The sequence below is a fragment of the Falco rusticolus genome, chromosome 6 (genome assembly GCF_015220075.1).
Source record: "Falco rusticolus isolate bFalRus1 chromosome 6, bFalRus1.pri, whole genome shotgun sequence".
NCBI classification, from domain to species: domain Eukaryota; kingdom Metazoa; phylum Chordata; class Aves; order Falconiformes; family Falconidae; genus Falco; species Falco rusticolus.
The window spans coordinates 52,416,729-52,444,121 of record NC_051192.1 but is presented as its reverse complement, the minus strand read 5'-3'; the positions used below and the strand labels follow the sequence as shown (position 1 = coordinate 52,444,121).

The 27,393-nt window shown below is 37.7% G+C and overlaps 1 protein-coding gene across 3 annotated transcripts; it reads right to left on the bottom strand.

Annotated features, from left to right (window-relative positions):
- Positions 1–27,393, bottom strand: CEP43 (centrosomal protein 43). Of its 3 annotated transcripts, XM_037391810.1 has the most exons (13): positions 27,058–27,393; positions 17,425–17,478; positions 15,503–15,557; positions 14,784–14,872; positions 12,616–12,750; positions 11,775–11,858; positions 6,383–6,600; positions 5,257–5,337; positions 4,927–5,039; positions 4,254–4,322; positions 3,453–3,492; positions 2,737–2,830; positions 1–2,282 (listed from the first exon to the last, which is right to left on the bottom strand). In XM_037391810.1, the coding sequence occupies exons 1-13, from the start codon at positions 27,145–27,147 to the stop codon at positions 2,208–2,210; spliced, it is 1,197 nt and encodes a 398-aa protein (XP_037247707.1). In that variant the 5' UTR covers positions 27,148–27,393; the 3' UTR covers positions 1–2,207. The 3 variants fall into 3 exon arrangements, with proteins under 3 accessions (XP_037247707.1, XP_037247709.1, XP_037247708.1); XM_037391812.1 differs by lacking the exon at positions 2,737–2,830; XM_037391811.1 differs by lacking the exon at positions 5,257–5,337.

Sequence of the window (27,393 nt, the reverse complement as noted above, 5' to 3'; positions counted from 1 at the left end):
AGCCAGCACAATAGCTTTATTTTGCAATTTGAATTATTATACACAACTCGGTAAAAGCCTACAGGAGGAACAGCAAGGAGACTTACCACTTTTTGGCATTTCCTTATGTTAGAGTCAAAGTGCAGGGTCTCCAATTAATCCCCAAGGTAAAAGAACAATATTTTGCTGTTAACAAAAGTAATGTTAACACTTAAAATATCTAATTAGTTATTTAAAAGGCCACATCTTCAAATGCAATTAGAAATCATTTAATAAATTTTTGTTTCTTTTGGTATGATAAATTGCCACATATCCTACAGCTAACTGGTAATGGAACATCAGGCTTTCCCAAGACATGTAAAAAAGCCAACACTGTCTCTACATTATTCCATACACCTTAAAAATGAATGGCAGAAATCAAATGTTCCCAGGTGTTCAAGTGGAATTTTATTTCCTTCAGACATGCTGTTGATCTTATTAAAAAAGGAACAAACAAACAAAACAAAAAAAGCCCAAACCAAATTTTTTATACATAGCATCTCGAGGCACAGGTTCCCCCCATACATAAAAAAAATGAGAAAAAAATTTATTTTACACAGGATATATCCTATGTTACAACATTGTCGCTATTTGTAACCTATGGCACATTGATTTTTTGGGGTGAAAAAAATTCTCCTCTGTGTTCAGCTGCTACAATATGGCACAAAGTTAAAAATTAACATCATTACTAAATATCCTGATGCTTTTCTGCTGGCTGTTTTGGGGTGCACATAAATAAAAGGCACACTTTTCCTCTCTCCTCTCAAATCATTTATGTACTGTACAAGCCTAACTGCACTGCTCCATGCCTGCTGGCCCAGTGCAAGAAAAAGATTTAAGTCAGCATCCAATGCTAGTAGCAGCTCTATATGCTTAACCAATGGCTTTAGATTAGCATGCTACTTCCACTGTGGTGAGCACTGATGAGAGGCCAACAGTGTTCCTGAAAAAAATTACAAAGCCAAAAAAAAAAAAAGGAAAAAAGAAAAAAATTAAGTTATTTATATTCACTTACATGTATATTTTTCAAATGTGTTCAGAAAGTGCACGTTTTGAAGTCTTGTTTCTGTATTACAAATGTCCATGACCTATATATTATAGCAGCGCCATGTACAACAGTATCGTTAAAGAGCTGTCAATGTTTCCATTACTGACCCTGTTTTGCAAGAGTATAATGAAAATACAAGAATTTGCTCTTAGCTAGAGCTTAGTGTCCATAAATGTCTTCGGTATGGTATCTTTAAATATTTGGATTCAATTCTGTACAGTAGTCAGAATCCGAAAAACAGCACGCTAGTGGTTTCACTTTTTGGCGCTCATTTTTACATAACAAGTATTTTCAAGAATGAAAGTGAGCACATGAAGAGCCCTCCATAATAAAAGCTCCACAAACCATTACCACACTGTTAAAAACTTAACAAAACCCAGTAAGATTTAGTTAATGATTTGTGGATCCTTACAAAATCACTTTTCATGGTTTAACAACAGATAACATCGAAGAAATTATCATACATAAAAACAGCTTAGGTCTTAACATCAATGGCCTGACAAACATTTAAACAAGAATATCCGGTGTTAAGACTAGTGCTAAATTTAGCTCCTCTCAATTTGATATGCTGTTAAAAAAAAATAAATTCCAACTTTCAGAAGAGTCTCAAAAACAGCAGTTTCAAGTAAGTCTGGAGCAATTAGGTATTGTGGCTAGAGTTACTATAAATACATACTACTTGCTGACTTGACAAAGTTGTGTTAAAAGAAGTGTGAGTTCAACTGCTACCTCTGAAGGTTCTTGCTTTGGTTATCTTTAAAAAAAAAAAATTAGACTGTTATAATAGCAGTGCAAGTTCACTATAAAGCCACATGCATCTCTGTCAATGTTTTCTTATCAATTGGGTTTTATTATGCCCACTGCCAGCAACGGGCATTCTGCTTGGAAAATTCATCTCCTGCTGTAAAAGATTTGGCTGAACCAAATGAAGAAAGTAATTCTGACGTCAGACTCAAATGGGAACGCACCGTTTCATTTAGTTCTTGTTAAAGAGTATTTAAAAGCCTTCTCCACCTACAGTCTTTTTGAAACACAAGGCACAAATAGGGAGTGGACATTCCAGCAAATAGTGATTGTCTGAAATTAACAGTCCACAGCAGTCTTCTAGTCCAGCACAATGAAACACTTTTGCTGTCCAGTTTTATGCCACATCTTCTAGATAATCTGCAACGTCACTTAACTGAGAAATGGTAAGGTCTTGTGTGATGCCTTCAAGCTAGAAAATAAATGAAATTACAAACTCAGAAATCATAGAAACAGTAAGTATAAGTATTATTTCTTGTAGTCCCTCATATAACATCCCATTCTTTTGGCCTCAAGCTCTTTTAGTGACATCTCATACTCCTGAAGATCTGTCCGAGTACCTCCTAAAGATATAAGGATAAGACATTCCTATGCCAAATACTAACCCAATGTCAAATACATTTTACATGGCTAGAAACAGACAGTGAATTGTGTTACAAAACAATTGTTGTGGGGGGTTTGTTTTGTTTTTTAATCAGTGTAGTATCTAGACTTGGCAAGACTACTTGGTGTAAAGATACAGAACATAACAAATAATACAGCCTTATCCTAGGAACATATGATAATGGCACTTTCCTTCACAGAAGGTTAAAAATAAAAAAGGCAAGATCACAAGAACGTGAAGAACAATTTTAGAAGATTCATACTTTATCACTGGCATTTGACTCTTCTGTTTCCACAGAAATTTCATCTATTTCTTCACCAATACTGATATCACTTTTTTCTGAGCGATGGCTAGTACTAAAGAGAAAGAAAACCATAAATGAGGAAATAAGACTTTCTTCTTGAACATCCAGGTGTTACGTTCACTTGACATTTGACTGGGATTTCACTTCCTAGCAATTTAAATATGAAGTTACTTAAAACCCCATAACAGCTAAAGACTTTCTACCTAGATGAAACCATGATAAATACTTAGGCCTCAATCCTGTAGTTTACAACACCAATACCTTAACATCGTAAGGATAAGGCTGTTCAACATTTATTACTGACTACTCATGCATGATGCTTTATTTCTTTGTTGAATATTTCAGCACACACCATATTCATTGTTTAATAGCATTGTTAAGTGCATGGTTCAGGAATAAACCAAACACCTTCCACAAATAAAGCAACAACTTATAATAAGTTAGTACCAGATTTTTAAGGAACTCATTACTGCCTACACAAAAGGGATCAGGTTTTTTCATGTTTGTAACCACATGTACTAAAATAGCAAATGGAAGTTTAAAGGAGTTCCGAGATACTGACAGACTCCAGCAATAGTGACTAGCCGAAATATTATGAAATAATTCAAATATGCTACTGTATATGCTTATAATGCAAGGAATACTATGCTACTGCAGTATCATCCTTCTCTTACCTGTTGAAGTCATCAGCATACTCATCGTCATCTCCATTTCCTAAATAATTTTTAAAAGGTATTAATCAAACAAGTTTTATTGTCAGGAAATGCAAAAAAAAAGAATCTCTTCCTGCACCCAAGCATATGGTTTGGTGGCCAGCAAAAGTGTCAAGTAGATTAAATTACTTGAGCAGGTTAGGAAGAGACAATGACTTTATATTTGTCATTAATTAATCTCAAGCTCATTTATACAAACCGTTTTGAAATTGAACATACATTTTCGTGATATTGACTACATTGCTGAAGTCAAAACTAAAATACATGGCAACTATTTTGAGAGAGAGCTGATGCTTCTTATATCACATCATCTTCATATTGCTCCTTCATATTCATATCGTTTACAAATAAACTTTCAAATGTGTGGATGACAAGAAAATAGGCCACTGAAAAACAGTAAGACTTGCCTGGCTATATTTTTGCACAAATATAAACCCCCTCTTTTCCTAGAAAACTAGACACCAATAAAATTAATCATTTGATATTGGCAAACATATGCATGGAAAGAATCAAATTTTTGCTGCACATGTAAAATACTAATCCACATACAAGACACCCATTTTGACTTTTCTGTATTCCTTTAGATCAGATCTTGCTCTTAACTCCAGTAAGTTTTGCAACGGTGTTAAACGATGACAGAAGTAAAAGCTGAAGATTTTAGTTCAATATGTGTATTTCAGTTACTCAGATTCCTCTAAGAAGCTGGGCCAGAACTTAAGGGTTTACAATATCAGAGCTTCCTCAGGTTTAGCAGTTACTTGCCTAATTCTAGTGATCCCAGTTTTACATTCACCAAAAGCAGGTCTTTCAAAACAGAGTTTCTATTCAAATCTGCAAGAAAACAAAAGCACTTATATCAGAAATTTGACTTATGACTCTTTAATAACATCCCACTAAAACATATACATCAACCATTTATAACAACTGTTCTTTTACAATAATCTTATATAATTTTATAGTGTAGTATGCTAATATTATATGCAATTTTCAGGTCTGAACTCCGCTAATGTTTAAAAACGTGAGTAGCAAACATGGACAGTCTCCCAGTATTCAGGATCAGGTTTTACAACATGAAAGCAAATATCCTTAAAGAACTTCCGCAAATAATTTAAGGTAACAATACAAAGGAGTAAGTCAATTTCAGTTAGAAACCAAGCAACAGAATTTTATACTCCTGAAAACTGCCTTATATAGACCAAAAAAAGGAGTGTATATAAGTATTTCATGCTCCAAAACCTAAGATGCCCCAATGGTGACATAATACATCAAAACCGCTAAGAGATCACTCAGATAAAAATGCATTACTATAAAGCATATTACACAAGAAGGGGACCACATACTTAATCACATTTGCATCTGAATATGTAGTGCAGTCATTATATTACAAGAAATATCTCCTACATTTATCAAAATATAAGAACATGTAAAAACTTACTACTATCAGACTCCTTTAGCGAAGGTGCACCAGTCAGGGAGCTTAATCCACTTTTTATAGGTGGTGCATCAGAAAGGGATGCTAGACCTCCTGCTTTATTAGCTTCAGTTTTCCTAAAACAAACCAAACAAATAAGCAGTCTACAGAGCTGTGAAATGTGCGTAGTGACTTCTTTTTCTATGATTTACTAAATGGTCATAAAACAAGAACAGCAATATTAACAGCGAAAAGAGCTAGGGACAAAGGACTAATCATTCTGTAATCTTAACAGTAGGCAGTTTACTGGCACAAGTGTCAAGCGAGACTTCAGTAAGACAGTCACTTTCTCACCTATGCAAAGACTTCTGCCTGCCTTCTTTCACAGACAGAGCTCCTGCACCTCCATCAGCATCACTGTTTTTATCAAAGGGCCTTTCATTATTCCCACATGCAAACGCAGCCACATGAAGAAAGATTCAAATATAAATCAGTATTTAAATTGGTTTGGTTTACAACTAAAACTACGTCTGACAAAATTAAGAGTAAGCATCTACTGTAGTGATAATACAAAACAGTTTATGCTGTTCTGCCTGCTGTCAACACAGTTGGAGGAAAGTCAACATGAGGGGAATCTACTGTCAAACTGACTTGCAAATGCTTCTGCATTTCTTCTGGTAACCTCTACTAAACTAGAGCAACACTCTGATTACTTGAGCACAGCAAAAGAACACCATGAAACGATACTGCATATAAATGATATTTAGTTTAGATATCAATAGATATCTAAACTAAACTTCAAGATAACTTGACATGATAGCACAAATACAGTTTTTTTCAGTTCTGAAACAAAGCTATTTTATAGTCCAGTCACTATTCTTGTATTTTTCAGTCATCAGACTCCATAGAGGAACAATTAAAAAATGCCCTTTGGAAGCTTCTGCAGAATTAGCATATGCAGAAATAACAATACTTCACTGAAAGCACAGAACTGCACACAAAAGGTGCTGCAATGTGAAGAGGAAGCCCTCGTCTGTTAGAAAACTGTCCTCATTCTCACAATGGAGCCAGTTGACACTTTCACCAATTTTTTGTACAAAGCCATCCAGAACGCTAAAGCATTATCCTTATTATTGTGCACTTCCTTTAGTACTGATTGCTACTGCAGCTCTGCTGCAAGAAGAAAAACCAGCATCCATGCTTTATGCATGTTCATTCTACCAAATATATAGCCTTACTGATGCACCTAAAAGTGATAGAGGTTTTTCCACTCAGTGTACATCCAAGAGATCCCACAAGACACTGCATTTCAAAGAACAGAATCATGGAAATGCACCTTTCAGAAACAAAATATTGCAGAACAGATCTAAACACTGGCATTTACAAGCATAAATAATCAAACATCTGCTAGCTCAAAGGCCTGCAAGCATACAGAGGACAAAAATAAAGCTGCATTAAGGAGATCATCCATGTCACCTACCAGCCATAAGTTCTTTCTGGTTTGGGTATAGGATCATCAAAAAAAGAATCTCCCTCTACATCATCTTCATCCACACCTGGATCGCTTTTTTCTTTGGTATTTAAGTCTTTGTTTTCTAGTTGAGGATCTAGTTTTGTTTCATTAGGCAGAAAATGAATGCTTTTTTTGCTTGCTTCCCCTGATGAGACACTTGTATCACTTTGAGTGGTTTCAGCATCCTTGAAAGATAAAGAATGAAAGGAGTAAGAGTATTATAAGATGTAAAACAACATATACACCTACCATTCCTTTTGAAAAAGTTAGCTCAGACTTATTAGTATTTTTCAGGAATTTATTAGTATCATCAAGAATCACACAAAAGGAAAAAGTTAGATTTACCAGTTTTATAAAGGAACTGCTATTTATTGTTGCTGCCATCAAAATTTTTTGTTCATCCTCTGCATTGCTTTGCTATCTAGATCACCTCTGCCATAAAAACAACCAATTTTAGAAGATGTTGGTCATCAAATAAAGAAAACTAGACAAATTGATTCTTATCTCTTAGCTTTGAATATAGAGGGGGTTGTTTGTTTTATAGCCTGGAAGTTATGTGATGCTTTTAGTGTTATTTTACATCCCATCTATAAACAAACTTTTTTAGTTATAACTATTATCTTCAAGAGAAATCAATTTAAACCCATGCAAGTTACCCTGACTTCCATATTACAAGGTAACCTCAGCAATATAATATTAGGTTTTAAACTAGCAAGTGTAAGATGACTGCAGTTGATGACACTTTCTCCCTTCAAATACTAAAACCAAAAATGACATAAACAAGATACTTTGAAAGTACATAATTTTCAGTCTTCCATGCTTATGGCTCCATCCTAGATACTCAAGCATGTAAGGACTACTCTATCTACTAACTTTAAATAATGCAGCTCAAGTTGTTATCTTTGCAAAACTTTGTGGCCCAAAGAACAATATTCAAATTTACCTAGATAATTAAACTCACTTGAAAAAAATGGATTCTTATTTTTAACCAATAGCGTCTTTCTAAGTAGCAAGCAGTACTGCAATTTCTATCTTCTCCTCATTAAAATTAAGCCACTTAATATCTGTTTATTACATTAACTTCCTTCCTGCACACTAATAGCAACAGTTTTAGTTTTAAAACAAAAACAACAGTATTGCTTAATTCAGATAATCAATATGTAGCTTGCACTGTCTCAAGTATTTCTTTATCAGTCATTACCTTTCATTCAGAAGGCTGAAGTGTAATTTTTTAACTGCAGGCCATGAAAGTTGAAAAAGGCCTGCCAAGGTCATTTTATCTCAGTCACAGAACCACATTCACTTGCTGGCAACAGCTCAGTTGTTCTAGGGCAAGAACAAGTAAGTGGCAGTAACAATGAAATTTTAATTTCCTATCCTAGAGGAACAGAATCATTGTTGAAAATTAAGAGCTTAGTGATAACCTGACTGGAGTAAAAGGGAAGTTACTGCTACTTTTCTATTCTGGGCCCTGAGGGAGTGAGCTGCTGCTATCTCATCTACGAAACTACAAGCACAACAGTTGGGCTTTGCTTGGATTCATATATCATAAAGCTTTGCTAAAGTGCACTAACTACTTTACAATTGTAGCGATAGGTTAATGATGGCTGAGGGTTCAAAGAGCAACATCCCTACCTTGAGTTTCAGACTTAATGGTGTTAATAAATCAGAATGTGGTTTCACACTTGTACTTAAACAAATGCAATTCTTTGCTGCTGCCAAGAGCTGTGGTCTTGGTCTCTCCCAGCACACTTCCTTCTACATTACATGTATTGGTTGCCAAGTCACAGTCAGAGCAAATTAAGCTCACAGGTTTGCTGAAAAAATACCAGAGAATCTCAAGTTTGATCAGGAAGCCTAAAGTGTTCAGGCAACTTCCATCTTGCTCCAGCTGGGACTGGCTAAAATTTCCTCCAAGTATGTTGCACAGGCAGAATATTTTCCCATCCTGCCTTTACCAAAGAGAGAGAGAGAGAACCAGGAAGAAAATACATCTAAAAACTGTAGTCCCATTAAGATAGCCACTACTTATTCTTAGAGGAGTATGTAGTCCAACCAACAGCTGTTGCTATTCTGTAAGAATCATCCATACAGAAACCAATTTTCTCCCATTTCTGAGATAAATATATTTTCATGGAGGATTCAGCAATATATTATGTAAAGAATTTCCAGAACAAGTTAATCTCCCACTGCAATAGAATTATGATTTGCCTGCCATAGCAGATGAGTATAAAGAATATAAAAAGCCTGATCATAAATTCCAATTTATTGGAAATTATATTCTACTTGCAACCTCATTACATCAGAAAAAGCATGTAAATGAAAGTGTTTTTATCACCACCTCAGCTGCTGCTGCATGCTATAAGTATTCAGCTCCCAACAACACACAAAACTCTCCTGAACAAAAGCAAACATGACTCAATGAACCATCTTTTACCATACTTTAATACTTCTTGCTCAGATTTAAATACTATTTGGTAGTTTCTTGTGTGCTCCCCTTCCCCACACCCCTCCCCTCCACTCTGACCTTTATTCCTGTAACAATGATCAAGTGATAACCATCAGTGGCAGTCCTAATGTATGCATCTGGTCCTGATGGCTGCATCTGACTCAAAGTGGATTTGGGGGAGACTGATAATGCAATAGCCAAGGGCTAATTTGAACAATATGCTCACTTAACAGTGCTGGTCAAGGCCCAACTCAAGCCAGGTTTGAAAGAAACTAACTTCTGTAGTTGGTATGCAAATATGACTATAAGTCGATTATCTTACTCCATAAATATCAGTCTGCCCAGGGCTCATTGTGCTCTCGTGCACAGCAGTGGGCTGCACGCCAGTATCTCCCCTTCATTAGGGACACCGCTCAAGGTTACTCTTCGAGGCTGAGGGATTCCTTGCTGTGACAGATACTCAGTAAAGTGATTAATAGCATGCTAAACTGAAATCTCAGCTAAGTGGTATAGAAGGATTGATTGCGCACATACAACTCTTTAGATACAAAACATTGATCCAATTTGGGACAAAAGTCTGGATGCAGCTGCACCTAAACTCTCCTCTGAGAAGGAGTTTAGAACAAAACAGGGTCCTTTCTGAACCTCATGACTCAATGGGAAAATTTCCTTGGCAGTTTTGTCTGACTGTCCTCTATGCAGCAAATAAGTGTCCTTTGCCATCGATTCTTGTTAAACCACTGTCACATCTATTATCAAACTTTTTTACATTTCTCTTTTATGTCAACAAACATATTGCTACATCTTTCTTACAAGTGAAGTACATCATTTCTTTATAACTTAGACCTTAGAATAAATCCTAGCATCACTTTCTTGTGTCCATATACCTATTGGGGATTAAGTATATACACATTAAAAAAACACCACTATTGACTGGACCAGTCCCAGTCACTATAATTAAGCTGAAGTCAGTCAATAGAAGCTTGTGCATCTATAGATTAGTAATGTAAGTAGTTGATAGCAGCCTGAAAAAGAATTCTGACCTCAACACATAGAATAATGCAATGCACTGCAAGACAGTATCACTTTAGAGAAACAGCATTAATCTTTGGAAACCATTCAGGCATGGTTTATATTTATTTTCCATCCAGTTTCTACTAGTGTACCTAGCACTGTTTGAGCTGAGTACAGGAGTTCCTGTTTTGATCAGGCCCAAATAATTGTGATAAAAGAACTAAGACTGCCATTTATTCCCTCCTCTAAAGCAGTTTCCAGGCATAACTTAAAACTCATTCTTATGAATTTAGTTTCCTAATGAAATGAGTCTTAAGACACTATACACCTTTGTGCTTGTGACTCTGTCTCCCCTAACCAATTTATTTTGGACTGGCTGGCAAAGTTTAACCACAGTAACAAGGGCAGAAGTTTCAAAAAAGCCCCAAACATCTGCATAACTGCATTGCCAAAAGTTCTGCCAAGAATAGACATAAAGGAATAAGATTTATACCAGACAGCGGATGAACCAGCCTTGAGGCGTGCATGGACATCCAGAAAAACATCCATATGAAACCTGGTTCAAACTACAAGCTACTGGAACTACTTTTTTGCGTGCATGGACATCCAGAAAAACATCCATATGAAACCTGGTTCAAACTACAAGCTACTGGAACTACTTTTTTCCTCTTCTAGACTTCTCCTGAGGAAAAGCCATATAACAAACACTAACCTCTTCTCTTTCTGACCTACTTATTTCAAAAAAAGTAATTTAAAATTGAAGATGAAAGGTAGTATATGCAAGGGAGAAGGGAATATTTATGACTTCTAACCCATCTTCAGTAGTTCTTAGCTAATCTAGTACAACCCCAAGACAAAAGTAAGGACTCAGGTATAAAGCAACAATATTAATAACAGTGATATTTAATCAGCATTCAGATCTTTTTAGTGGGTTTGTTTTACTATGAAAGCTAGTGCCAAGCAAGAATTATCTTCTACAGCAGGTCTGAAATTATTAGAATTTCCATTCAAATGTCAGTTAAAGAAATATTATCTTTTAAAATACTACCAACAAGCACAGCAATTAATATGGTAACTCAATCTTGAAATGAAGTTTGCTTTTCAAATTGTATAGTTTCTGGGTTTGCATGGCAAAAAACTAAGGAAGAGGAATAAAACGAAGCAGATCCAACCTGGGATGGTCATATTTTCTTTTATCCTTACCAATCCCTCTCCAAACGCATGAACTAACAACAAAATCTATGTGATGTTATATTTCTCAGCTTTGATTAGTGAGTTGGAAAGCTTCCAAGTAATTTCCCAATAATCCTGAAAAAAGCTATTAAAACTTTTTATGTGATCAGATTACATCAATAATTTGAACAAACTTTAGTACTTGAATCAGGGTTGTTTTCCTTTGGGTTGTTTTGTGGTTGGGTTTTGGGGGATTTTTGGGGTTTTGTTTTTTTTTTTTTTTACAGAGTGTAGTGCAGTAGCTGGTTTCAGAAATGCTGCTTTTCCTGCTCCACACTGGTAATTTGTGTCGATCAGTTCCAGTCAAATGTAAATAAGTATTAGAGCCTGGAAGATGTTAGTTAATACCAGTTTTGTGCTAACAGGAAGCAGCAGAGAAAAGACAAGCCAGAGGCCCCAACACAAAGACACTTGTATCCTAACACCCTTATCAATGCCAAGGGCAATCAGCCAGCTGCCCCATACACAGGGCAACGCAGCTCCAACCTGTCTGCATCTCACAGAGGCTGTGTGTATGTGCTGTCATGTACCCAGTCAGAAAGGTACAGGACTTTACAGATCATTTAAATTAATGCCATTGTATCTGCAGTTTCATAACAGTTCTCTTTTACTTATTTCACGTATGTTATGTAGCTTTTTCATTATATATAAACACAATCTTACCTTATTTGGTATGGGGTTTGTACTTGATCTTCCATCAGATGATTTTGATGTGGCACACAGGCTATCACTTAGAACTGGAGCCACCTAAGAAATTCAACATAAACACTTCTTAAAAATACATTGAATTTTGTCATAATACCATCCAACAAGAAACAAGACTACCATCTTCACGCAGTATGCAAACTGCAACGCTGTGATGTTATTTTAGGAAGTCTATGACAACTACTTCTGAATTTAAGCTTTTATTGTGGTAATTAATATATCCTGGGTGCAGAGAATTCTTCTTTCGAGCCACAATCACAGCAGACTAATCAAATGCTTCTTCATTAATTTAATTTATTCCATTAAAATATTACTGTCATTGCCTTTAGATAGTTCAATACTTCCCTATATTAAGTTTTAAATGCGTATGTTTTCAGAACAGCTTTAAAGCTTTTAACAAAACCAAACCTAGGCTTTTCAAGTCATATTAAAATTAGAAGTATGCCAAAGAAAATAGGTACAGCTAAAAGTGTTACCAAACCACACTAGCAATTAGAAGATAAGTGACAGTGTTGTGTGCTATTTAACTAGGTTCACTCTGTGTTACTATGTTGTAGCAGAATATTAGTAAAGCATACTAGGGTGACATCAAAAGTAACAGATTAGTCATAATTTTATCTTTCAGCATTGTTTTCTGATAAGTTACATTGAAGGCATAATAAAATATAATAAAGCCTTGAAGCAGTGAAATACTATAATAGCCAAGTGTTCTTAATTTCAGTCATGGTTTTCAGCACCGAAATGAAAATGAATAAAGAATTATGAAGAAAGAAAGAAAATACATGTTAACACTACTTACTTCCCCACTGCCTGAAATCTTTTTCTGCTGACATTTTTTAACAACCTCCAACAACAGGGGACCACCCACAGTACCTTCTGCTTCTATAATTCCCAAATCTCGAGCTAGGTTTTCTCGACCGTCAAGGCCATTTAGCTGGGGGGGAACAAAAACAACACATTAAAAAAATAAAATCACGACACAGAAATAGCTGTCAGAAAACAGTATTTATTTTGAAATATAACTCCTGAAGTTTTTTGTTCTTATTTAACACAGCAATATTTTGACTAACCAGTGATTATTTAAGACTTCTGTTAGCATGTGGGCTAAAGTAATGATAGCCTATTGCATTATTTACACCTGACCTGTACCTGAACTTAGCACATAGTGTTGTAAATATGCAAGTATTCATCATTATCATGTTTCAGGATGTAAGGATTTATATAGTCAAGTTACTTTAGCCTATCAGATTTAAAAGTGGATCCTAGGACACCTAGCCAGGGGTTCCAGCAAATACATAGATGAGAGAGTCCCCATTCCTGTGCATATAGAAGTGCATCAACAGAGGTCAACACTTACTTTCAGTCTCTGTTTCACTTTAAAAAACTATGGATTTGGACAGAAACAAGAAAGAAAGTAATTCAGTATCAGCCCTCCAACCAAAAAAATTTGACACAAAAAAAATAAAAGAAAAATACACTTTTTAAAACAGAACTTCACAGCAGAAGCAGGATGTTGCAGCAAATTCAGGTTGGTTCGCATAACCTCCAAATGACAATACTGCAAAGCGCACCAGCTCATCTTGAAGTCACAATTATTTAGTGACGCTTCCTATCAAAACACTGGTCAAGCAAATACAGAAGCAAGCCACCACTAGCCAAGCACACTGAAACATGGAAGATAAAGAGACAATACAACAGACTGCTCAGAGACAGGGGCTAGTAGATGAAGTAAAATCTTTCGGCACTATACACAGCAGCCTTGGCCAATTAGCTTAACTTTGTCCAGATTTCATATATGTACTGCAAGAGGTGAAAAAGACCCTTACTAGAAAAAGGAAAGGTGGCATTTCAAAGAGTATGAGATGCCTTTACAATGTGCATGAAGCACTGGTCCCCAGACTGAGTGGCAACATGACAGAAAGCTTGACTTTCTATCTCAGGGGTCCTCAAACTATGGCCCACAGTCCGGACACGGCCCCCCACGGTCCTCAGTCTGACCCCCTGGTATTTACAGAACCGCCGGGGGTTGGGGGGGGGGGGGGGGGGGGGGGGAACCAAGCAGCCGCAGATGACCTCCTGCCACTTCATCCACGCGCCGGCCCCCTGGTTAAAAAGTTTGAGGACCCCTGTCTGATAGCATGAACATAAATCTATGTACAGATGTGTCCTAGTGCAATAAATGCAGTTATATTTGGTAAAGGACAAGAGTGTACGGGATTTTCTTCAATTAAACCCCTAAAAAGAAACATGAATTTCTGAGAAACAGAAGTCAATTAACTGACTTAACAAAAATAAATTAACTATTCAAACTGACATTAAAGTAAAAACGAGTATTTGGGATGTAAAGAGAAATCCTTCAATTAAATGGAACTGTTTCAAACCCAAATTTATTACTAAAATCTTTATACCATAAAAGGGGACAAATGAACAAATGTGATGAGAAAAAACTCTAACTTGGTATCAAAAGCCTAAAAGCAATCAGTTGGGCTACATGATCATTTTAGGTCCCTTCCAACTGAACTGTTTTTTTCAATCACTTTTTGTCATGTACAAAGTCCTTTGTTTCACTGAAATTTCTCTCAGAGTATATTACTGACATTATTTTAATTTTCATGTAACAGTATTACCTTAATATCATGACACAGTAAAATTATTGGCAAAAAATGTTGCAGGAGTATTCTGTTGTATATACTGCTTTTTGATTTCACAAAAAAAATAATAATTGTGGATTCAAAATTAACATACTATCAAGCATTGATTTTTGATAAAGGGAATACTCACTTATTAGCACACTCTCCTGGAATATGTGTCTTTAAGGCAGTAAGTACCCTTTACAAACTAAATATAATTTTTTTTTTAGAATAAACAGAAGCAAGTGGCTTAAATAAACCTACTATAGCTTCTGTATTCATTGCCATACACTCCAAATGATCAATATAGCATACAAATAAAACCAGTATATCTTACTGTGCTTGATTCAGGCTGAAAAACAGCCAATGTCAAATCAAGATTGAAAAACCGTAGAAATTCTGCAACGAGACCTGCTACCAAGCGACCTAAAAACAGAATGCAAAGAATAAAAATACACCAGACGGACACAAATATTTAACATTAACATGACTTCAGTATGAACGTCTGCATTGATTCAACAGTCCTACAAATATCATTTAGACATTCAGCAAACTACCACTACATCGCTAATTTGTGTACCAATTTCTAACTCAGCCATCGTATGAAAAAGCAATACTTCAGGAGCATAAATATAGACTGCTTACAAAATGCAGGTATAAGATTATTTTTTTAGGCTATTCAGCTGTTCTAAAGACAACATTTTGGCATTTCTCCTATGCATGCATTCACTACTGTACCTCTGCAGTGTGTTTTCACTGGTTACTGTTTCTATCAGTCCAGAATGCTTCTGAGTTTGCGTAATCATAACTCATAATGAAGTATTAATTGAAATGCTTTAGTCACCTCACTTCAGCAATATTAAACTTCAAAAAATACAGATTTAATTGTATTCTGAATGAATAGTATTTATGACATCCCTTGTCATAAATATGAACAAAACCATGAACAAAAGCATCCTTTATGTCATTAAGACTGTACAGGTAAAAGATACAAAGATTTAATCCTTTGTTTCCTGGTTTTATTATTTTGAGAAGTATACTAAACAAAGAACTTACCGTCTTTTGTACCTAAAAAACTTTTCAAGCTTTCATTTACCAGAGGTGCTTTGTTCTGTCAAAAAGCAAAAACCAAACAGCAATTAACATCAGTCTCATACTAGCAAGAAACTGAAAATCACAGCAAGGTGGTGTTTTGTTGTACACTGTTCCAGAACGATGCCTGACACATGTAATTCACCTCTTTACAATCTACCTTTATAATAATTCTACCACCTACAAGTAAAAGCTGGAGAGCCACACATTTACTTAGGAAAAATCAAAATCGTCTCAGTGTTCCTATTATAAAAGCTACAAAGCTAGAGTGATTTCACCAAAATTCTTGATAGTACACTGATTTTTATTTACTTAATGATTAAAAAGGTAACTTAACTTCCCAGATTGCTCCTCTAACATAGCGCCAGTTTTAAGGAAATTCAGTCCCACTTTACAAAAAATGGGAATTTACAAATCATCTAGATAAAACGTGGATCGTGCTAATTAGTAGTTCACAGATCAATATTAATCTTCTATTAATCAAAAGACCTTCAAAGATACAAAACGTTCTTTTTCTCCCTTGTTAGATTTGCCCTCTTCAACTTTGATTTTTAAACAGAGATAAATCAATGTGCTACGTTTGAGTTTGTCAAAATTGTTCAAGGATTTTTCAAACCAAATTCTACATGCCACTCCTAACATACCAAAATATCCTGGGTAAGAACTTAAGTTGAAGAAAAGGGTCTGTTACAGGGATTTATCATTACAGCCGTAAATGCTAACACACACAAGAAAGAGCTGCACAATAAAGGAAATCTATCTTGCTTAATATTTAGGAATTCAGAGTACTGAAAAGTATTAATGTATTTCCAGCATCTCCACAGCATAAAATTAAAATATCATGATACTTTTAAGCCTTCTGAAAAAAGGGTGAGCCAAGGTCAACTGTGGCAGATCTCTCTTTAGCCCTGGTGCTCCTCAGATAAGTTGTTCTCTGGGTATTCTATAATATTCTGAAGCTTCCCATAAGAGATGGCACTGTTCCGCTATATCACTCTTCCATTATGTCTTCTTCATAGATTTAGATTTCTGGAATATGAAATCTCATACCATAGAATAACTACTTGCCTTCCTTACTAATGTGACTGTAATGTCTGTTACAGTTGTGCAGTTTTCCAGAAAGAGCACAACTGTCTAACCAGTAGAGGAATAGTGCAGTTTTCCATTCCTCTCTTGAAACAGAGCCTGGACATACAGCACCCTCTCCCCTTTAGTTCTAGAAAAAGGAAAGACACAGGGAAATGAGGCAATGCCAACAGTAGAAGGGGTCACAAAACTAGCATCTGCATACCACTGCAGTACTGTTACTTTATGGTGCTAGTGTCACATACCCCTAATATTGTCAAGGTATCAGTACATATTCCATCTCTTAATTCAGAATTCCTTCTCAAATATAAGCAAATTATCCTGAAGTAAGCCTACAACATCCATTTGAGAAATAGCAGAAGCATTAGCATACTTTGCAAGTTACTGCATTAAATTGCTTTCACAATAGGCTTGTCAAAAAAACCACTACAATATTTTAAATATCAAAAGATGTTATTCCGATTTGATAAAACCTTAATCAGTCAACTAGATATTTTTTTTTTTACAGAAGTATTTAATGGAAAAGATATTTAGTTACTCCAGTCAATTGGACAGAAGCAATATAAAACCAGTAGAGAAAGTTACTTAAAGTTACAGTCTCAAAAGGCTATGTAACAATTCCTGTTCTTAAACATCGATACCCTGATAGTCCAGTTCTGCATTCTTTAAGCATCATGCTCTTATGCAGTAATAAATAATTTTCTCTTGTTAAATTTCACAAATAGAAAGTATTAAAACTACTGTATTTAATTCCACATGAAGAACTATCAGGATGCTGATTTTTTTTAAGGTTCTCTTACCTCTACTTTCTCTTGTTCTTCTAATGCCAAAAAAACAGCTGCCCGCAACTCTGCCTGCCAAAGAAAAAAAAAAAAAAAAACAACAACTACAAACAGCGTTTCTATAAGCACTGTTTTCCCTATGCAAATAGAATGCAAAGAGCCAGCACCTAGCTTAACAGCTATTTGTTTCTCTTCAAGCAACATTGGCATTGATTGTGATCTACATCACTGCAATTAATACACTTGAGATTACAGGCAATGTGACTTGAGGCTGACAAAGAAGAGCTTTCAGACATGAGTTAATAGCTTGTGATAATATATTTTGGAAAGTTAATGTTAAGACATACAAATTGCTGTGATTTCTTGTCAGATCACACTCAAAGAAACAGAACTTCTCAAGGAAAAGACAGCATGATTGAGTCATTCAAATACTCCTGTGGTGAGGTTTTACCTAGCTGATTTTGAATGTCTTAATATCAAGGATCAGAATTCTTCCAACAATTGTTTTGCATATTTAAGCTTAAGCCTTGCTTACTTTTTTTTTAATACTACAGTTTCACTACTTCTTTCATTGAAAATATCAAATGGACAACATACATTGCATTTGATGAATTAGTTTGCCATTTTCATCAACTCTTGATCCGACATTTTGAAGTAGCCAGCACATAACACTGCAGTAATAAACTGTAAGAGACGGTACTACTCTGTATGGTAGTTTTCTTAAGAGAAAAGCAGCAAGCAAGCTTTAAAGAAAGATTGATTTCTATAACTAAGAACAAGAACAATATGGTGAGCATCTGGATTTTCTCATGTATATCATGAAAGGTAACTAAACATGGATTACCCTGCAACTGTTCCCTCCCACAGAAAAAAAAAATAAATCATGGCAAAAATAAAATAAACCTTTCCTTTTTAAGCATAACCCTCTTTGGACACGTTTTAAAGGGACAAAAAGTAATGCAACAAAGTTTAACATGTTTCCCATCAAAAGAAGTGTGAAATGCTTACCACAATTGTATGCAATGGTCATACTGCCAGTGCAGTTACATTTTTTCAGGTGCTGGGGTACACGGAGCATTCAACCAGCAAATCCTCTCAGAATCCATTAATTTAAATACTATTCTTACAAAATCATTTTACATTTAACTTTCTGACCAACAGCTAGCAACTTGTTTATTTAGTCTTATGTCAATATGAAAACTGTGGTTGCAAGGCTGACTTTCTGTTCCACTGATGCTACAGAAACCAAGTATACTGACATAAAAGGGCAAGAAAAAAAACCAAACAAAAAAACCCATTAAACTGTTCAAAATGAAAGACACATGGGTAGGGGTAAGTCTCTTTAAGGGTCTGGATCATGGGACAGTAGAACAAAGTTGTCTGTAAGTAGTTGCCATTACATCAGCTGATCCAGAGTCTGACCTGTTTGAGATTTTGCAACAATATCACAACTGTTATTCCTTTTCTCCTAACTGTGATTGTTTGTCTGCCCTACTCCTCTAGGTCAACCCAGTGGCTTTTAAATACAGACTGCATTGCTTTTCTTCCTCTTCTCATTCATTTAATGACATAGTGTCAATTTCTCCCAAATGTTGCCATTCCCCATTAATAGCAGGTTCACCTTTATTTCATTTAGTGCCCAATTAATATCCTTATGGCTAGGACCTCATCAACAGAAAATAATCCCACTGGTATTTACTACATCTGCCTTTGGTTTACCTGCAACATCTAGAATACCACCCTGTAGAGGAATGAAGGCAGTGGGTTGATTGACATGGATGATGTGCAGCTGTAGCTCATTCCCACTAAGTAGTTATATAGCCCTGAGGAGTGTGGGAGAGGGTGTTGGACAGAGGAGGAGCAGTGTGGTCTGACCTCTGGAGGAAGGAGAAACAGTATGGACAGTAGAATCTGACTGATGGTAAAAGCCTTGTTGTGGCCTACTAGTTTGGTTGTGCTGCAACACCACCCTTCAGCCTTTCCACAGTTAAGCAGCCCTCCAACTGGTCCTTCAGTCCTGCAAGTGTCACAGCAAGTTTGAAGTTAAACACTCCTGTATTATCTCCACAAGAAAGCTTTCACCATTCTAACACACTGACCTTCACCCTTTGAGCTGGGTACTGCTCCGATGATAGCAAGATATTCTCAAAATATAATCTCAATAAATTTAGACATGGAACCATACACTTCAATCTGTGTGAGGTTAAAGCAGTAACTCTCAGGTTCATGAGGAAGAAAGTAAAAAGCAACAACGACAAAGCTAAGGCCAAAGGAATAATCACCCCAATACAAGGAGACAAATCATACTACGCGGTAGGATGGACAATGTCATATAAACTTTTCAGGACCTGACAAGTCACAGAGAATTTGAACACCAGAGACTGAGACCAATATCAGGCATGGTCACAGCAATTTGCTCCCACCAGCAGATAAGCAAGCTTATACAACTACAAAGATTAATCCATTTAAAGAGCATTATTCTCCCTGCCCACCTTTTTTCTTTTTTAAGTAAGTGTGAAGGGTTTACATTTGTCTTTGCCCTAGTACCCTTTGGCACCATCCCAATTTGTGTTCCATATATTGTTACAATCTGCTTTTGCCATCCTCCTATTCCACACTGCTTCATTCTGCTAGCAGTTTTCAACATAATTCAAACATGTTTTGAAGAATTTTATTCTAGTCTAGTAGTAAAGCAGACCAAAGCTTGATATGCAGCTTCCCCACCATATCCTTCCCAAGTCTTCAATAAAACAGGGTTATACCAATAAAGCAAGATGCTGACAAGTAAGGTGACAGTGTGTATCTACCACTCTTGCATTCACCAAAACAGCAGGCTTCCTTCTCATCCTGTGGAAGATGCCCATTCCCTTCTATCCCCAAAGTAGTTTTACCAGGTGAGAGCTCATAATAATGAGACAGCTATTTGATTTCACTGAACTTAGCTAAAACGAGTAAGGCTAACATATGACAACCACTGTCTGTATGCAGTGGGGAAATCTATGGGTCAGTATTTTGAAACAGAAGTACATTTCCACTTTTCCTCCCAGGCATGTACAGCTCGACAGAGAACACAGTCTCTTGCCAGTTGCTGTTGTACTATAAATCAGAAGCTTGTAGCCCATGAAAGCATCTTTTCTGCACCTGGGCTATAGCATCCCTCTTCAGAAACTGGATAAACTTATTCTGTTCTAAACACAGAGCCTCTAGCATATCTCTGAGGTACTGTACAGGAAAACAGCGCAGAGTCCGCAGTTCCCTGGAAAAGGAAAAACAGTTCTTACTCTGTCAAGAGCTCCCCAAGCACAGTTTTTAGGTGGCATCTCAAAAATGCCAGTCTAATTTGGTAATATGGTCTTAACAGTAAGATAGCAAGCACCTACCTTGACAAGATTATTAGTTTGATATAGTACACTAGTAAAAGCCATCCACAGCAGCTTACATAGCCAGATGCCAGATAAAAAAATAAAATAAAAGGATAAGATAAAGACTGTTCAGGACTGAAGGATGATCCGTAGCCTCTAACTACCTCACACCTGCAGACTCCTTCTGACTGGAGGACCATCCCCTGAGAAGGTGGGGGAAGCAGCAGCAGCATGGCAAGTGCTAAGTAAAGCAGAAATTGAGATTCACCACAGAAAATATCAGGGACCAAGTGAAAAAGGTAGGGTCTTTTTGTGGTTTGGTGGGTTTTGTTTTGGGGTTTTTTTTTTAGGTACTTGGTGGATAGCAGGCAGTACAGCAATTCCTCCAGATAACCTTAAGAAAAATCGGAGAGCCACAAATGCCCCAATCAAGGAAGGAGTTACAACAATTAATGGTAACTTTAGGATATTGGAGGAAGCATGTATCTGCCATTGCCTGTCCATTGTACTTGCTCTTACAGAAAGGTAAACCCTGGGAGTGGAAATTAGAACATACAGAGGTGGTAAAAACTCTGACCAACGAATTAAAAATACTGGGACCGGTACACCCCTGCAACCCTATTATAGCCAAACGGGGTTGCACGGAACACACTATATGCTGTAATCTGTTCCAAACTGGTCCCCACAGGGCAAAAAGGCTTCTATGGTTCAGATCAACTGCACTTAAAGAAACAGAACAATGATTTCCTGAATGGGAAAAGGGACTTTTATCTTCAGTCTGAGCAATTATACAAATTGAGAAAATGCATCGGGGACAACTTAGGCAAACTAGAGGACACATTACTAGAAGCAATGCTAAAGAGGTCTTCTCCCCCAGAGGAATTGCACAAAAGCAACTATCAGAAAATGGTATGCCTACCTAAGGTTTCCAAATTGCAGATGCCCTTTTAGTGTTACAACAACTTTTTAAACCTTCACCCCTTCTGGATGTACCACCCCTCACTGAGGGTACACCAAAAGAAAACATTTGGTTTACAGATGCATTAGCAAAAAAGGTAAATAAGGCTGGCAAACAAGTAACAGAGGAAAGTGAATGCAGTGCACAAGTAGGAGAAATAAGAGCAGTTGTTCTGGCAGCACGGAATGGAGCAAAAACCATCTATGTAGACTCCTATGCTGTGTGGGCTGGTGCCACAGCAGCTCTGTCATGAAAAATCTTGAATCGGGAAGTAAACAGGTCCCCAATTTGGAGAAACACAGACTGGCAATTATTACTATACATAGCCAGGAAAACACCTTTCAAGATGGGAGGGGGTAAAAGCTCATGCTAAGGATAATCAACCAGCCACAAAGTGGAATCAAAGATAACTAAAATCAGTAAAATCACCTTAAATCCTGAGTGGTATTGTTTGGGAGAACGGTTACATCAAAACCTAGGCCACAAAGGTAAAGAAGCACTTTGCTGCACAAAGGCCAGCCCATGAACAGAAAAACTTGTGAAACTATGTTTACAGAATGTCCCCAGCACAGACTGAAAATAAAGCAGAACACCCTGCTAAAGCACCACCTCCACATATCAATGAAAGGAAAACCTTACGGTCTACACTGCAAATTGATTATATAGAACCATTCAAATCCTCTGTGGGATATCAATACATTCTTACAGGGGTCCAGTCATCGGCTTGCTTGTGGTGGTGACCAAGTGTCAGGAAGCCAATGGGCAAAACACAGCGTGAGGGCTATTATTTTGGTTCTCAAATCCACCTACTCCTGATGTTATCCAAAGTGACAATGGTACACATTCTTCATGCAAGATTGGGCAAAAGGAGGGAACTGAGTATTCCACACCCCATATTACCCTCAATCAAATGGGATGGTACAGTTAATGGCTTATTGAAAAGGAGTCCCAAACCAAGTGAGGCTCCATGGGATATGAAACTTCCCAAAGTACTCTATCAACTAATCACTAGGAGCCCACTGGAAGCCCTGTAAAGTGAGCATTCTTTGTAAAAACCTACCACAAGAAGTGATTTAAATTAGAATGCTGGGAACTAACCAATGGCTCTTGTCTGAATGGGAAATAATTAAAGGAACCACCAACTCTGGTGCCACAACCACATGGTAAAGACCAAAGTGTTGTGCTGGCTCTTAGTTGTATCCAAGCTCACCTGTGGATGCCATCTACAGTAGCAGCAATTACATAAGAGGTGAAGAAGGCATTTTACCCACTGACATTTGAAAGGTAATTTTGGATAATATAAAAAATTGGAAATATAATTCCACACCTGGTGGTATTTAATCAATTTTACTTATGACCCCACCAAGAATAAGGCCACAGCTTTTGTCTTAACCATATGCAATGCTTTGGTATACACCATAATCCCAATTGCACTAGGATTAAATCACAATGGAGCTATACTCTGTCCATTAGAACACAGAGTATGGGCTCAACAAAACAGAAGCGAATGGCAAACTACTGATGTTAATGCATGCATTGTATGGGAAGAACAAGTATTTATTTGTGGGACCATTAACACCACCAAAGCCCAAGACATTTGCCTTGACACTGAACAAAATGTCTGTCATTTTGAAACACATCCTGATAAAATCCCTGAAACTGTACCTGTATATAGTGGGAAAGGATATGTTCACATGAAAACTTTGTGATTTTATATGGGTAGATAACATTACTGTAGATAAAAGCAATCACCCAAATACTTCTGTTGGTAACTTTAATCAAGTTGTGGGACATGCCTTTAATTATTCAGCTCCTGTTCCATCTTATCAATTGTGATCATTATATGAGTCAAAATTTATTGCCTACTCCCACTGGCATTAATATTAGATGGGTGAAGAAACTACTACAGCACAATGACCTGTGTCAATTGCTAAAACATGTCTCAAACAATGGATACAAAACTGCCCATCATGATACAGAAGAGATACACCATGTCTTAGGTAAGAGTGAAGAATGATGGAGAACACCATTGGCAGGCAGCTCTTCCTGGATGGTCACCAACAGCAACAGGAGTGTTTAATCTTATGCTTCACGCAGTTGTGATTTTGCTGACGCCAATATGTTTACTGCTTATAATTATATATAAAACAAATAACCCCATTTCAACCACACAAAACAAACAAATTAATGAATAAGCACTATCTACTTACCATGGACCTATAAGCACACAAACCATCAGTATGCCATTTATGGCACAGAGGCAACAGATGACCATAACACCACTCTGTGAAGGCAAGATGAATTGACTACAGTCACAGGGTGGAGTGTGGCGGTGTGCTCCCAAATTACCAAGAAATTAACAACAACAGTATCAGCTGTCCAAAAGCATTACTAAGTCATGCGGTATTAGTGATGCTAATCTCCCTCATATTTGTAGCAACAGCAAGGTCCAGAGGTGAAAAATTCAGGTGCCATAAACTTTTTTCCAGAACAAAAGAGATTAAAAGATACAAACCAAAACCCCCTAAAGTAATACAGGAACACAGTAAGAAGCATAACAGCTCTTCTTGCTCTGATGACAGTTCCGATAGGAGAAAGAAAGATCACATTCTCTTCAAGACAGAAGAACATCTCCATTTGTACAGCATGCATCACACAGTTATCGGTGATAATTTTCACTGAAGTACAAATACCCACAGTTACATTCTGTATGTTTACAGAATTCATTAGGAAGAAGCCTTATCCCTCAGACTTATTCCAGTGATTAACAACTTTATATACATACACAAACACACTGCATTTTAGAGAACACAGGAGATTCTCAATTACGAGTGGCAAATATATTTACACATCTTCCAGTTTTCACAATATGACTTCATTAAAAACTCCAGTGCTCAATGTCTATGGTAAATAGAAAAATCATGAATGTATTTTTAAATTAAATGTTAAATTAAAGATTTTTAAAGTATCATACAAGTAACATTTTTTCCAGCTAAATAATTTATATCAAATGTACCCAATAAATTAATCTCAAAATAAGAGTAAACTAATAAACTGCAACCCATTATAAAAATCATACTCCATTAGAGAACAAAGGCATCACCCTAAGTTTCCTTCTAAAAATCACTCCATCATTATATGTTACAAAAGGTATTAGCTGACAGCCTGATATATTCTGATATATAACACTGAAATTATTCCCCTTGAATTCAAATCCTTCCAGAACTGTTTCTACCTATAGTGCTTCATTCCAATTCAGCTATACATTGACCATATATCTTTCTCTTCAATATACCTACTTCAATGAATCTTAAATATATTATAGTTAGCTTTCTAGCCTCATCAGTCTTGAACAGTCAGTACTCATTCTGAAGTATAAAATAAACAACTGTTTTGATAACATGTAAATGTTCATTCAGTTCTACCACATACTAAAAAATACTGACACACAATAGATAAACACACACTATCGATCACAACTACGTTTGTTATATTTTAATGGAAGGATGATGGTGGGGTTTTTTTTTTATGCATGGCATAATTAATTTCAATTAAAAGCTGACCATTTAAGACTACTTGTTCAATCTTAATTCTTCTGGAAGACAACTGACTTCTTGTCAGGGACTAGCAGAAAAATTCTGTAAGTCATTGATACTATCAATCCACAGAAAGTCATCAAACTTGCATGCCAATTTGAATTCCTCAAATGAACAGCCTTGACCATAATCATACCATTTATTAAACAGTAATTCCTGATATCAAAGAGAGACATAACCCAGGAAGTAGGATGCAGTTTGTATTTGTCATTTGCTAGTTTGCCTTAAGGATACCTTACACCATAGTGGATACTATACGCTTACAGCATTATGGTGAAGATTACAATAAACTGTTGTGTGTGTATATATGTAACTTTTTAACACAAATCTCAATGAACTGACAACCATGGTACAAAAACCTGCATACTGCACACAGACTTTAATTAAGAAACTACAGGTCATGTGCTCAAAATGACCTAATTGGCTTGTGATTTTTTTAATAATCACTATATGTTTATTGGTTAACACTATGTGAGAGGTTAACAGGTGGCCCAAAAAGCCTATCTGATGCTTAGATAGAAAAAAGGTCTCCTGCTCAAAACAGTTACATGAGCTAGAATCTTCACTACTTAAGGAGTTTAAACGAGGATTATCTATTTGAATATGCAGAACACACATTTCAACAAAATAGTAGCATTAAAAATGTGATGACAACTAGCCCAAAATCCAGTCGACTTCAAAGTACACACACAAAGATGTTCTCACTTCTATTAAGCACTTAGTTGTTGAACTGTTGCTGAAACATCAGCAATGGTCATCTACCTCTTCAAGGTCTAAAAGAACGCTGTGGATAACCACCACCACAACTGAGCCAAAATCCAAACTCCATTTCTCCTTTAGCTTGGAACTGAATCCAGCAGTACTTATGCTTCTGTATCCGTATGGCTCTTTTGCTATACTCAATAATTATTGCTAGAAGCTTCTAACTTAAAAAGAATCCTTGAAACCAATTTTCATATCCTTTCTGACACAAGCTCAGGCTACACTACAGGCTTGGAAGTAGCATACACTCCAATATAAGAAAATACACAGAAGATAGTGTTTAACAGCATTATTGGCTCCCTGTAGGCAATCAGCATCCCCAGAGTTTCCAGGTTTAGGAAGCCTCCAAGACACAGCTCAAGCAACCCACGCTCAAGAAAAGCAACGTTTAAACAGCGAGCCTCAAGAAAACCCGTTTGAAATTTTCAATAGGGGCTTTTCGTATCGAAGCAGAAACTATAAACCCTGTCCCACAGCACCCGGCGGCTGAGTATTTCCCGTGGGTTTGGCAGCTGCCAAGGTGAGCCCCTGCGGCCGCACGGTACCTAGGGGGGGCGAAACCGCAGAGCCGGGCACCGGCCCCCCGCTCACCCCCTCGCCCCGCCCCGGCGACCCTGCAGCTCCTGCGGCCGCCGGGCGGACCCACGCAGCGGTCAGGCCTCAGGCCCCGGCCTCCCCGTCGGGCGCGTACCAGCTGCACCGCGCAAGGCGGGCGCTGGCCGCGGCTCCCCGCCGAGCCCCAAGCCGAGGAGCACCGCGGGGGAAGCAGGTGCCACCGCCAGGCCGTGACGCCAGGAGAGGGCCCCGGCCAGGAACACCGGCTGGAAGCGGCAGCGAGAGGGGACGAAGCCCGTGGAGCCTCGGCCCCTCCCCCGCGCTCTGCTGGGCCGTTAACCGCCGCCGGCGCCGGCCAGCGCTGCCCCCTTCCCGCCGGGCGACGTGTGCGCGGGCGAGAGCCTCTCCTTTCCTCCACCTTAATCTTATTGAGCACCCCGCTGCTCTCCAGCGTCTGCACCAGCAAGTCCCGCAGCTCCGTGTCCTCCTCCGTCGCTGCGGCCGCCATCTTGTTTCTCCCTGACAACCGCCCAAACTGCGCTAGCGGTAGGACGCGGCCGGCAGATTCGCCTCCGCTGCCCGCGGAGGCACCAACCCAGCGGCGGAGCCCCGGGAGCGAGGCGCGGCGGGCCGGTACCCACCCTCAGTACCGCTTCGAAAAAGGACGCAGAGAGGTCGCGGCCGCCCGGCGTCTCTGCCGTCCGCGGCGCCTGGAAACTGCGGCGGCAAACAGGCAGCGCGGCCACGGCGCCGC

Excerpts from the sequence above, each read along its gene's own strand:
- CEP43 (XM_037391810.1), bottom strand. The coding sequence starts at position 27,147 with ATGGCGGCCGCAGCGACGGAGGAGGACACGGAGCTGCGGGACTTGCTG. Across the intron at positions 17,479-27,057 it reads GGGTGCTCAATAAGATTAAG|GCAGAGTTGCGGGCAGCTGT; the intron begins GTGGAGGAAAGG and ends TTTCTTTGGCAG. Across the intron at positions 5,040-5,256 it reads AGGCAGAAGTCTTTGCATAG|GAAAACTGAAGCTAATAAAG; the intron begins GTGAGAAAGTGA and ends GGTTTGTTTTAG.